Source organism: Gracilinanus agilis, chromosome 2 (assembly GCF_016433145.1).
Source record: "Gracilinanus agilis isolate LMUSP501 chromosome 2, AgileGrace, whole genome shotgun sequence".
Lineage (NCBI taxonomy): Eukaryota > Metazoa > Chordata > Mammalia > Didelphimorphia > Didelphidae > Gracilinanus > Gracilinanus agilis.
Genome location: NC_058131.1, coordinates 700,912,906 through 700,926,165, shown reverse-complemented (window position 1 = coordinate 700,926,165; position 13,260 = coordinate 700,912,906). Strand labels below are relative to the sequence as shown.

The 13,260-nt window shown below is 35.6% G+C and overlaps 1 protein-coding gene across 1 annotated transcript in view; it reads right to left on the bottom strand.

The window, feature by feature from the left end:
* Window positions 1-13,260, bottom strand: part of CTNNA3 (catenin alpha 3) — a 2,010,564-nt gene that overhangs the window by 1,915,036 nt on the left and 82,268 nt on the right. Inside the window, exon 3 of the mRNA XM_044660319.1 lies at window positions 8,367-8,533. Within this exon, the coding sequence (XP_044516254.1) occupies window positions 8,367-8,533 (167 nt within the window). The remainder of the gene's footprint in view (window positions 1-8,366; window positions 8,534-13,260) is intronic.

The following is a 13,260-nucleotide window of genomic DNA, read 5'->3' as shown; positions in this document are numbered from 1 at the left end:
GTTGGATTGAATATAGGATGGAAATAGTCATGTGGGTGGCATCACAGAACAGTTTGGTTTTCTGGACTATGGCCTCCTATACCAGAATGATGGGTAAAGGATGATGTTAATCTTGAGAATACGGGGAAAAACTTGCTAAGCAAGAGACTTGCTAGCCTGATAAAGAGTGCTATAAATGGATACTTAAGGGAGAAGAAGAAAAATATCCAGCTAAAACTGTAAAGCCAGACACTCTTGAGGACAACAGGCAAAACATAGAAAGAACACTCAGTAAAAGAGGAACCCAGTAATTTCTCAGAAGAAAAAAAAAAACAATGAAAGAGATCGTGAAAAATACTTATGTCCTTGGGCATCTATATAACTATCCACTGAATAGAGGTAGTAAACAAAAGTAAACTTGAAACTTTATAACTGAGATGTAAATAATAATAATAGCATCATAGGTATCACTGAAACCAAGCCAAAGTGGCTCAGGGCAAAAAACACTGGACTTGTAACCATCGGACCTGGGTTCTAATCCCAGATGATTAGCTATTTGACCTTGGGTGAGTTATTTCAGCTAAATCATATTTTTCTCCTATGTGAAATGTAAGTAACTATGTTTATGTATACTTGTACAGCAGCTAGGTAGTGCAGTAGATAGAATGCTAGAGCTGGAGTCAGGAAAACTCATCTACCTGAGTTCAAATCTGGCCACAGACACTTCCTAGCTGTGTGACCCTGGGCAAGTCACTTAACCCCCATTGCCTAGCCCTTCTCACTCTTTTATCTTGAAAACAGTGCACAGTAGTGATTCTAAGATGGAAGGTAAGGGTATAAATTTCTTTAAAAGAAGAAAAAAGGAATAGAATCATGGAAACACTGTTTAGCCTAAGAGGGCATGTCCCAAGACAGATGAGGAAACTGATAATTTAAGAGATAGCTTCTTCTACATGACCCCCAAGCTGGTAAGTTAGAGAGCTAAGATTCTAACTCGGGTCTTCTGACTCAAAATGTCCTTTCCATTATTCTAAGTTGCTTCCAACTAACTTTTCCTTGTTGGCATTGTCTTCCCCCATTCTTCTACCTTCCCTAAAGAGATGGAACCATCAGGAAGGCCAATCAAGAATTCCCAAGATGCTTTTCTCTGTGCAGAAAGAAGAGTCTAGAAGAGCTCTGGATAGCTGAAGTGACGCATCTTCAAAATATTTTGCCTCTGTGACAAGATGATGTCAAGAATCCCTTAGAGATATAATGATACTACCCATTTGGGGAGGTAAAAATGACTAGAATCTTGGAAGAAAGAAGTGACCGTTTCACTTCTAATTTCATAAAAGAAGGAAATATTGAGAAAGGCATCTATGCATGTATGCATTCCATCTTTTTTTGTATATACAAATGTCCCCATACAGTAATGGAAAATATATAACGGTTTCCATCTCTCCCCCAAAAATAGAGCAGTCCTCTGCTCTCAGCAATTCATAAATGTTTGGTGACCCGTCTTTACTAAAGCATAGTTTAAAACAAAGGAAAGAGAGCACCTAGCATAGGGTCTCACACTCTAATAAAGGTTTCCTAATAAATATTTATTGGACAGAACGTTCCCATGGCATAGACTGTAAAAGGGAACATCTCTGAAGAAAAACAGGAGGTTCTATAAAATGCCTTTACATTTATAGATAATCTCTTTAAGGAAGCAAGGGGTACAAGACTGAAAGGAAACTGTGAGCTCCATTTTGAAGACCGCTGGATGGCGCCATTGTGCATAGAGCTTGGGACTTGGAGTTTGGAAGGCAAGATTAAATTCAGCCTCACTTACTAGCTCTGTGTTCTTGGACAAATCAGTCAATCTTATTTTGTCTCAGTTCTCTCATCTATAAAATGGGGGTAATAATGGTACCTACCTCACAGAGTAGCTATGAGGATCAAATAAGGTCATATCTATAGGGCAATTTGGAAACATGATATATATATATATATACATGCTAGCTATTATTATTATTGCAGAGATTATTTTTTAAATAAATCAAAGGTAGAGTTCTGCGAATTCACTGATATCAGTAACTGCAAGGAGAAGAAATTCTCTTTTCCAATGCCTCCTCTGCAATGTATAGTCTTAGAGAATTGCCTAGAGAATTAAGAGATAAAGTCATTTTCCTAGAGTCACACTGCTAGTATATGCTACAGGCAGGACTTGAATTCAGATCTTCCTAGCTCCAAAGCTAGCTCTCAGTTCACCATAACAAAATTCCTTTCCAGTGTGGAAAGAGGGGCACAAAATACAATGCAAGAGCAAGCTAAGAGCATGAACTTAAGCATAGTATGGGGAAGGCTAAAGCTTAGAATAAACTAAGACTTGCCCCCAAAATGCTAAAAACAACAATAAAAATGTTATTTATTATTTTAATGTATTAATTTAATTTATTATTACTTATAATTATAGTAATATTTTATAATCTATCATGTCTATTATAATATATAATTGATTTCATTTCTATTAGTATTATTATTAAGACAAAAAGAACAAGAAAAAGACATGTCCACAGCTTAGAATAGATAAATTTAAAGCACTATTTAAAGTACTATTAAGCAAAATAAACTGACCCATTGACCATGTGTGATGGCCTGTAGTTCTTTCTTTTGGTAGAAAACTGGATATGTGCTGAGTGTGGTAAATACCTGCAGACATAGTTCATTAATTTGTTTTGTTTAACAGCATTTCTTGGCTATAAGGAAAGTTCTATGGAAGCAGAGGATTATTGAAAAATGATGACTAATTTTGTGACCCTGGGTAAGTCAATTCACCCTGGTTGCCTAGTCCTTGCCACTCTTCTATCTTAGAATTGATACTAAGACAAAAGGTAAAGGTTTTTTTAAAGAGAAATTAAAGAAAAAGAATTATTTTTTAAAGTAAAATGTTTTTAAATAAAAGAACCGTAGACTTCTGTTTATGCCAGTGACATGAAAGAACATAAAAAGCCCAATTCTGCCACACATCTCCCAACAATGATCTAAGAAGGACATCAAATCAAATCAGATCAAATTAAAATCAAGATTCCAAAGAGAAACAAGAGTAAGAGCCTTCATGTAATCTAGTAGTGCACAAAAAGACAAAAAAAAAATGGGCATTGGAAGAAAGGTACCATTAGGGAAGCTAACATGAGCTCAGGTGAATGGGAGAGAAACCTGAAGCAATGACCTGACCAGGGATGCCTGAGATGGGGCAGAGGATCATAGCAATGCCCCGACTCAAGATGTCCCGGGGAAGAGAAGACCAGAGAACTCAAGCAAGGGGCACTGACGTCTTCTAACACACTGAGTGCCAAAAAAAAAAGGATATAGAAGCTAGTAAGCAGGAACTCAGATGATTGAGGTCAGGAACAAACAGGAACAAACCATTCCCAAGAAATTGAGGCTAGAATTAAGCAGAGCCAGATCACTCTATTCTAAAGTGATGCCTAGCTCTGATACAAAGGTCCAAAACATGAATTAATATTCAAGAAGAGATTTAAACAGAATAAGATACCTAACACTACAAAGAAATAACTAAGAAGTAAAACCTAGAAAAGACTAAATCCACACCAATTCCTCAGAGGAAAAAAAGGATTAACCACAAAAAAATTAAAATCAAGATTCCAAAATAATGTAAAGAATTTATATTTCTTAGTTCTCTGATTTTATTTTAATATTTCTTGTTGTATCATAGAATTAATGAATTCTCGTTGGTCCATTCTAGTTTTTAGGTGGCCCACTACTTGAGCAAAGTTTTGTAGATTGTGGCCTAACCTACTTATTTCTCCTTCTAATTCTTTCCTCTGAAGCCTTTATTTCACTTGTTATTCCATTTTGATATCTTAATTTCCATCATAGTAACTCACTTGGAAAAGAATTCAAGAAGAAATAATATAAGAATTCTTGGAGTCTCTGAAACTATCAAGAAATCATAAATGAAAAGTATCCAAATTTCTTAGAACCACAAAGCAAAGTAAAAATAAGGAGAATATACCTGTTACTTCCTGAAACCTCAAAATGAAAATTGCTAGGATTGCCATAGCCAAAATATAAAATTTCCAAGTCAAAGAAAAAATACTTCAAGCAGATGAAAAAAATAATCCAAATTAAAGCACTACAATCGAGATAATGTAAGACCTAGTAGCAATGATTAGAATCCAATTTTCTAAAAGTCAAAAGGTAAAAATTTACAACTAAGAATAAAATAACTTGTATTCTACCTAGTATAATCTTAAAGTAGCAAAAATAGATCTTTAATGGAACAGTCTACATCCAAATATGATAAAAAAAAATACCAAAGCTGAACAGAAATTTTGAAGTGCAAACAAAGTAGTCAAAGAGAAACCTAGACAGGTAAATACATTTGAGCAATCAGAAGGTATTAACCAACAATGAAGTGACTGCTCTCTATTAAGGGGAGAAGAGACAAATGTCCTTTCAAAATCTTCATGTCTTCAAGAGTCACAGAAGACTCGAAAAATTGGGACACTAATACATTATTGGTGGAGTTCTGAACTAATCCAACCATCCTGGAGGGCAATTTGGAACTATGCCCAAAAAGCTATAAAATTGTGTAAAGCCTTTGATCTAGTAATATCATTACTAGGACTGTATACCAAAGAGATCATAAAAAAAGAAGAAAGGACCTACTTCTATAAAAATATTTATAGCTACTCTTTTTTGTGGTGGCAAAGAATTGGAAACTGAGGCGATGTCCATCAATTGGGGAATGGCTGAACAAATTGTGGTTTATGAAGCTGATGGAATATTCTGGTACTCTAAGAAATGATGAGTAGGATGGTTTCAGAAAAAGCTGGAAAGGCCTAAATGAACTGATGCAAAGCAAAATAAACAGAACCCAGGAGAACACTGTACACAGTAACAGTCATATTGTATGACAATCAACTGTGAAAAACTTAGCTTCTCTCAGCAATGCAACGATCCATGAGAATTCCAAAAGACTTAGGAAAAAGAATACTATTCGCCTCCAGAGAGTCAGAATTGGAGTCAGAATGCAGATCAAAGAATACTATTTTTCATACTAGTTTATTTATGGTTTTGTTTGACGTTTAGGTTTTATATGAGTATTCTCTTACAACAATGACCAATATGGAAGTAAGTTTTGCATGATAACATATGTATAACCCATTTCCAAGGGTGGGAATGGGGAGGGGCAAGGATGAGGGAAGCAATTTGGACCTTTAATTTTGGAAAATGTATGTTGAAAATTGTTATTGCATATAATTGGGAAAATAAAATAGTTTTTAAAAATAAAAAAATTGGAAGAAATTAAATGAAATAAAGAAAAGGATTAGGAAGGATTTTTAAATTTTTTTTGGTCTTAAGAATAAAGAAAAAAGAGGAAGAAAATAAAAAAGTTAAGGAACAAATTAAGAAGGTCATGGAGGAGCTTGTTATTTTGCACAGAGAAGAATGTGCAAACATGGAGGGAGGGATAATCAGAACAGGCTTCAGATGAGCCTCACTCTTATCTAAACCATAAAAGGTCAAACACACAAACACATACAAAGTTTAGTGTAGTGATTCATGTAACTTAATGGGAAAATAGATTGAAAAAAGGAAAACAGGAAGTTTAAGAGGGAGGGTAGAGTCACAGAGGGGCACAGTGGATGAAGTGTAGAGCCTGGAGTCAGGAAGACCCAAATTCAAATCTGCCCTCAAACACTTACTAACTTTGTGACCCTAAGCAGTCACTTAAGCCTGTTTGCCTCAGTTTCCTCATCTGTAAAAACAATCTGGAAAAGGAAATGGCAAAACTATTCCTGCATTTTTGCTAAGAAAACCTCAAAAAAGGGATTATAGTCAGGTATGACTAAAAATGACTAAATATCAGCAATAATAGTCACAGGAGCAATCACAAGTAAAACAAACTTCATCAAATGACTGGTCATAAAAGGAGATTTTTTTTTAAAGATTGAGTATAAGAATTTACCTTTGAGTCAGGGTGAGGTGAAAAAAAGATAGATAGTGGAGTAGAAGTAGATTGTTAATTAATTACAAATCTTTAGTTTTGTCTACATTCCTTCTCTTTTATCACCTTCTTTATATAGAGAAAAGCATGGAGCAAATTAGGAAAAAATTTAAGAGTAGAAAATGTATAGCAAAACACAATTACAATCATAACCATGTACATAGTTCTGAGAGGCCAAATAATAGCTAGAGAGCTAGTGATGACGCCAACATGACCTACATTCAAGTCCAAGCTATAACATTTACTGGCTGCATGACCTTGGCCAAGTGATTTAGCCTCTCAGTATGCCAGGAAGTTCTAAAATGCTAAAAGCACAGAGAAGGCATTAGTTGCTTTAATAAAGGGAGTTTCTCTAAGAATTCCCTATAATATTAAAATCATAGGTCCAATTCTTTTCCCTAACTGTGAACATAAATGGGACAAATTCACCAGTAAAACAGAAGAGGATAATAGAATTGATCAGGAGACTCCTAACAATCTGTCGTTTACAAAAAAATACATGAAACGTAACTATTTACACAGAGTTAAAATAAAGGCAGAATGTGTTGTGCTTCAGGTCAATAAAAAAAGCATAGAAAACAAATCATAATTTTAAAGGAGACAATAATTAAAATAGATGGGGTTAAGATAAATCAATGGAAACTACAGCTTGCTTAAAGGCACCAGAGAACATGAAATAATATCAGTACTTAATATATATTCACCAGATGGCAGAGCATTCAAGTACTTAAGGACAGAGTTAAATTATGGGGACAGATAGCAAAACTAAAAATGAAAATAATTTATATTTATAATTTTCTTAGATGAATTGTTTTAGAGAATTTAATACTAGTAGAACTTTCAAAAGCTAGAAAATCTCCTTAAACTTGTCTTGAGGTCCTCTTTCCAAAATCACTTGTTAAAGTTTGAGGTGTAGGAGTGGTTTGGAGGAGAGAATGAAGGGAAGGGGATGCAAGCCATCTGTTACAGTCTTAAGGAAATTATCCATATAGGGTTTAATTACACTTCATGGAACTGTGATTTCACCAGTGTGGCAAGATTCCCCACCAAAGTTGAACCAGCCCCTTCTACAGCTTAGTAGATATTATTTGAGAGTTGTCATTGTGATGGAAAAAATCATTATCCCACGGCCAACCTGGTCGCAAGTTTCTCCAAACTAAACTGGGTTGGTTCTCAGGTGACTCATAAAAGTCCACATAATAATCCATCTGACTGGCATAAGCCTGTCCAATTCAATAATCCATCTGACCCTTCCTCAGGGACTTTGAAGCTTTGGAGATCCTGATAAGGTTCATGTCCTACTAGCACTGTGGAGAAAAATGGGCCACCTTGATGCTAGGATGAGGTATTAAAGGAGGAAATTGTTAACACATACAAATGCATGCACAATGTAGAACCTTCTCTCAGCAACTGTTAATCAACCGGTCATGGACCTTTTCTAGTTTACTGTTGGCTCTTTGACTCCTATCTAAACAATCTCTCCATTCATGATATTACATCTACCACCTCCAGGCTTTTGAACAATCCCCTCTTCATGCCTAGAATGCACTTCTTCACTTCTGTCTTGGAAAATCCTTAGCTTCCTAAAAAACATTATTCAGATATTGCCATTTAAATAAGGCCTTTTCTACTTTAGCCATCATCTCAGTCACTAGCAATTCCTCCTTGTAATTCCTTTGTACCACCTTGAATATACTTCTATCTTTTTTATCACTTACTGGTATACATGTTGCATGCCTATATTGTATGTCATGTCATTTACTTCTTCCCAGGAAAATGTAACCTCCTTGAGAGTAAGAATGTTTTCATCTTTTTCTTTCTACCCCAGAAATTTAATAAAGTGCCCAAAAATTAATGTTCAAAATTTGTTTTTACAATGTAATAGTTAGAAAAAAATTTTGAACCCTTGGACTCCATCTCCCAGAATTCTTTCCTCATCCCCAAATTCCTTTTCCCTTTTGTTTATGTGAGTTTTTATGTTATTGTTTATATAGTTCTGTAACTCCTCTCACTCTCTCTTTTTCCACGTGTGTGGCTGGGAAATCAGGTTTTTTTACTCTAGCTGTTTATTTTCTTTTTCTTCAAATTATTATTAATAAATCCTGTTGAATATAATATCTGGAGATATTATATATTAATTATAATTCTAAAAACATGTAATGGGGGAAATAAAATGTTATTTTAAAAATAAATTGCCTGTTAGTTTGAATTGAATGTTCATAGTCAGCAACCAATGGCATTTGCAAACTAAGAGTGCCACATCAGCTAAGAGGGCACCGTCAGGTTTCCCATGGAGTAGCCTAGTTCTGTAGAGAAGAGAACGCCTTCCTATGCCACTCCAAGAAGTTCAAAGCAATCTTGTCCTAATCCAGATTCTACTTACAGCAGACACATGTTGCAAGAGGTACATGACATCAATCATGTCAGCCAAGATAAGTAGCCTGGTGACAGCTGCCAACAAGGCACGGGCAGCCTGAACCACAGCCTCCCTCTTAGGCAGAAAACAAGGATCATCTGTAAATGTTTCAGCTGATACCCTCAGAGCTTCACCTGCAAAACAGACCCCAAAAAAATCAGTCAGAAAAAGAAAAACATGGCTTTTTTTTTTAATCCAAATATTCATGTCATCACTGACCAGATTAGCAGAGAACTAGAAACAAAGGGGGTCCCCATAGATTGGGGAATGACTTTATATCCTGTAGCACTGGAAAATAATGGAATATCACTGTGACATAAGAAATGAAGGAAATGCGGAGTTCAGAGAAATAAGGGAAGACTTGTATGAACTGAGGCAAAAACAGGAAGTGACAACAAATAAAACTTTTAAGTGAAAATAACAGCAACCTAAAATTGAGTATTCCATAATTATAATGACCAATATTGGCTCCAGAAATTAGGTAAAGAAATACAACTCCTTCCTTTCACTGAATCATGTGAGCCTGTAGGCATGAAGTATCATATATGTGACCAGATGTGATTACTGTATTGTTTTTACTTTTTTCTTTGTTACAAGAACAAGCTTTATAGGGGTGAGTGAGAATAATTGTGAGGTAATATATAATGGTCAGAAACTAAGTGGGAAGTTCTCTTCTTTCTCCAAATAACAACCTGAACCAGGAAATCCTTTGCTTCCTCTCGAAGATCCGATCACCAACATCTTGAGTTTGGGAAGTCTTGAATTTAGGATCACACTTGAGACCACTCCCTAGTTCTATTTTCATTTATTTATATTTCTGAAATAATTAAAACCAATGACATATGACCTCTTTAAATTCTTTAATTTCTTGATATCTTGATTTTTAAAATGGCACATTTGCAAGACTTACATCCTTATAAAGGTTATGAAACTATTTTGCACCATTCTTGTAATTCTTATTATAGTTCATATATGCATACTATTGTGAAATCAGACATTAATTTAAAATAAATCTTTAATCGAGATGTAGGTTTTGTTGTGTCTTCATGTCAGTGAATCATCACTATCTTCAATATATAAGTTGATTCTCCTCTTATGCTTTTTTTTCTTAAATTTGGATAAAGTTTTAATTCCAAAGTTTCTTCAGTATTACAGTTGAGTTATAATCATTAATGAAATTATATTCTAACACTTAAATGCATTTATACTCAAATATTTTTCAAAAGAAAAAAAAAACTTCTTTCTCAAGCTGAGTGGGCATTCACACGCCTATTTCTTCCAACACTTTCCAAAGGAAATCTCTCATTGTCTCAGCTACAGATATCTCTTGAGCTAGGAAAATATGCTCTCAGGATATCTCCTCTCAAGACATTTCCAAAAATATCCAACTCCTCCTTCCTTTTGCCCCAACATCTCATTTCCCACCTTCTAGCTGTGAAGAAAGGCTTACCTCCTACCCTTTACCCTACTCAATACCACTCTCTGCTTTTCTTTAACATCCAATAAAACTACTATAGGCACTTGGGATTATTGGCTATATTGGACATGAAAGACTTCAATGAAAACCATCTTGTTTACAAAATAGGGTAAATCCTCTGCATGGAAAATTCAATCTATTACAGAAAAGTGTCCTTCTTTAAGTCAAGCACATGAAAGTTCCTTCATAAAATGTAATGCCAAAAGAACTCTCATGGTACCAACATTTATAGGGTTGACATCTGGCATTTGGTCCCCCACAAAAAAAATTTCACTATAGTAGAAAAAGATTATATCTCCTTCAAATAATAAACATTTTATTTTCATATTCTTTGGCATTAAGAAAATAAAAATATAATCTCTATCTTATTTACAAAAAATGAGGAAAGTTCAATCTGTTAAATCCCTTTAGATTTCAAAGAATATTCCAGATTTGAGGTATTTCTGGTATTCCTGGATCATGGGAATAATGAAATATGATCGTCAAATCCTTGAAAATCCTCCAGTCATATAATATGACACATAATAATCAGATATAACATTGAATTTTAAGGCCATGCCATATCATTTTAGTGGATAGAACTATGAATACTTAAATTAGAGAAGACAAGACTGAGGAGGTGCATAATAGTTAAATTCAACTATATGAATGACTATCTTATGGAAGACAGGTTGAATGGAGCCCTGGTCTTGGAAAGAAGAAGACCTATGTTTGATTTTTGCTTAGACATTACTAATTATATGACCCTGAGCAAGTCACCTTTCCTTATCTGTAAAATGGGTCTAATAATAGCACCAATCACCCATAGTTGTAAAGACCAAATGAGATATTGTGTATAATAAACACTTTGAAAACCTTAAAATGCTATGTAAATATGAGCTGTCCTCATTATCATCATTATCATCTTTGCTATTGTTGTGTTGTTGCTATTGTTTGGCCCCAGAGACTAGGACCAGAAGCAATAGGGGAATATTACAGAGAGAGGAGTTATACTGGGGGCAGGTAGATGACAAAGTGAATAAAGTGCCAACCCAGTAATCAGGCAGACTCATCTTCCTGAGTTCAAATTTAGCCTCAGAAACTAACTGTGCAACCCTGGCAAGTTACTTAACCTTGTTGACCTCAGTTTCCTCATCTGTAAAATGAGCTAGAGAAGAAAATGGCCAACCCTTCCATATCTTTGCCAAGAGAATTCCAAATGGGATCATGAAGAAGCAGACACAACTGGAATGACTCAACAACAAGTTTTATGTTTGATATCAAGAAGAACTTCTTTATGATTCGAGCTGTCTTAAGTCAACACACTGACTAGAGAACAGTGGGTTCTACCTTCATGGAGGTCTTAGCTGTTAAGCATATTATAGAGAGAATTTTCCATCAAGTATGGTACAATCACCTTTGTAATTTCTCCCACCATCCCTCATGTGGAAATGGGACTGGATTTGTTTCACTCGACCCCAAAGGGAAAAACTGATGGGATAGAATGAACATCCAGAGAGGGAGATTTCAGATTAATTATAAGGAAATGTTTCATAATAACTAGAGGCATCCTAAGTAGGATAGGTCATCTAAAAAGGCAGTGGGGTCCCTTTCCCAGAAGTCTTCAGAGAGACTCAGGAGACCATTTGTTGAAAAGGCTACAGAGGAAAACTCTTTATTAGACACAGAAATTCCCTTCCCAATTCTCTGCTTCTGGGTTTGTGTGAAAAGACCTCAGCCTAAGAAGTATCTCAGCCCTAAAGAGTATAATATGAAACCCCTTTGGAACACCAGTGCTGAGAACTCAGAATCATATCCTTTTTATTGTTGGGCTTTTACCCTCGCTTGGGCCATAATTTCCTACACTGTATAAAAGTTAAAATTATTTGCCCACCAGTCAGGTGAAAATAGTAACGCTTCCAAACTACCTGGGGCTTTACCTTGCCAAGCAAAAAATTAGTGTTTTCACCTTGGTAAGGCCACCATTGAATTGAAATCAGAGAAGAAAATTGTGTCCGGATTCTCTGTCAAAAGTAGAAGGATTAAGGGCACTCGGTAAGATTCAAAAATAAACCTGAGGAAAGGAGGAAATTCCCTCACCAATAGCCAGGAGGCACTTAAAAAGTTATCTCCTAATAGCGAGGACAAAACTGAAAGATAAAATATTCCAAATTCTGAGCCTTAGAGAAAAAATAACTGATAACCTCTCTATGTGGGGGAGTTAAGCAAAGCTAAGGCTTATACTAAAAAAAAGTGTCTTATATAAGCTTGGGTCCTGAGGCATCCAACCGAGAATGGAGTTAGGCTCGGAGGGCATAAGCGGGATATAAAGGACTGTGAAGAGAAACAGGCTAAAGGGGGTCACCGAAGATACATAACCTGTAAAAAATGGGCTAATTATACAAATAGCAAGAGCGAGAAGTCATTGATGGACAACCCGTGTGCTCCACCGATATCCATATCAAGAGACTTAGAGGAAAGCTCCCAGCATGCTGGGTAAACCTCCCATGTCAAATTTAGAGGAAGATTCGCAAACATTATCCAGGTTCAATAGGAAGAGGCTGTTACCTATGTTGTTACAGGAGCTATTCACATTCATTAAAAAATGCAAATTCATAGAGGTATCCAAATATAAGAATATGAGTTATTGACAAGGGATGGACACAGATCAGATGAGCTGGTTTACATAATATAAGTCGCTTCCTGCCTGTTATTCATTAGCATGAAAGCTCCTTGGGAAGAGGCACTATTTGGGGTCTTTTTCTCTCTAGGACTTAGTACAGAGCAGAGAACATAGTAGGTGCTCAATAAGTGCTCCCCTCTTGACTGATCTTAGTTCTGATGGTCAGCAAACGAATATCACATGTAATAACTCCAAAGATCAAATGTTCCTTCTTTATAGAAAATTAGCATGCCATTAACATAGAGAAAATTAGCTAAAATTAGCAACAAAAAAAATCAGACTTTACTATTTAATAAATCCTGTTCTGCGCTGCATATTGATTTATTTCATAGAACTTTTTTTTATTCATCATTTAGGGATTTGGTCTCCAGAAAGTAGAAGAAGGATGCATTGGGAAATAGAGGTTATATAAAAAACAAAAGATCAATAAAATTTACATTTTAAAATATATCAAGAGGGGGAAGCTGGGTAGCTCAGTGGATTGAGAGTCAGGCCTAGAGATGGGAGGTCCTGGGTTCAAATCCAGCCTCAGACACTACCCAGCTGGGTGACCCTGGGCAAGTCACTTGACCCCCATTGCCCACCCTTACCACACTTCCACTTAGGAGCCAATACACAGAAATTAAAGGTTTAAAATATATATATATATATCAAGAGATAGATGAGAGATAGATCGATGAACAGACAGATAGATAAATAGAAAGACAGACATACAGATAAGA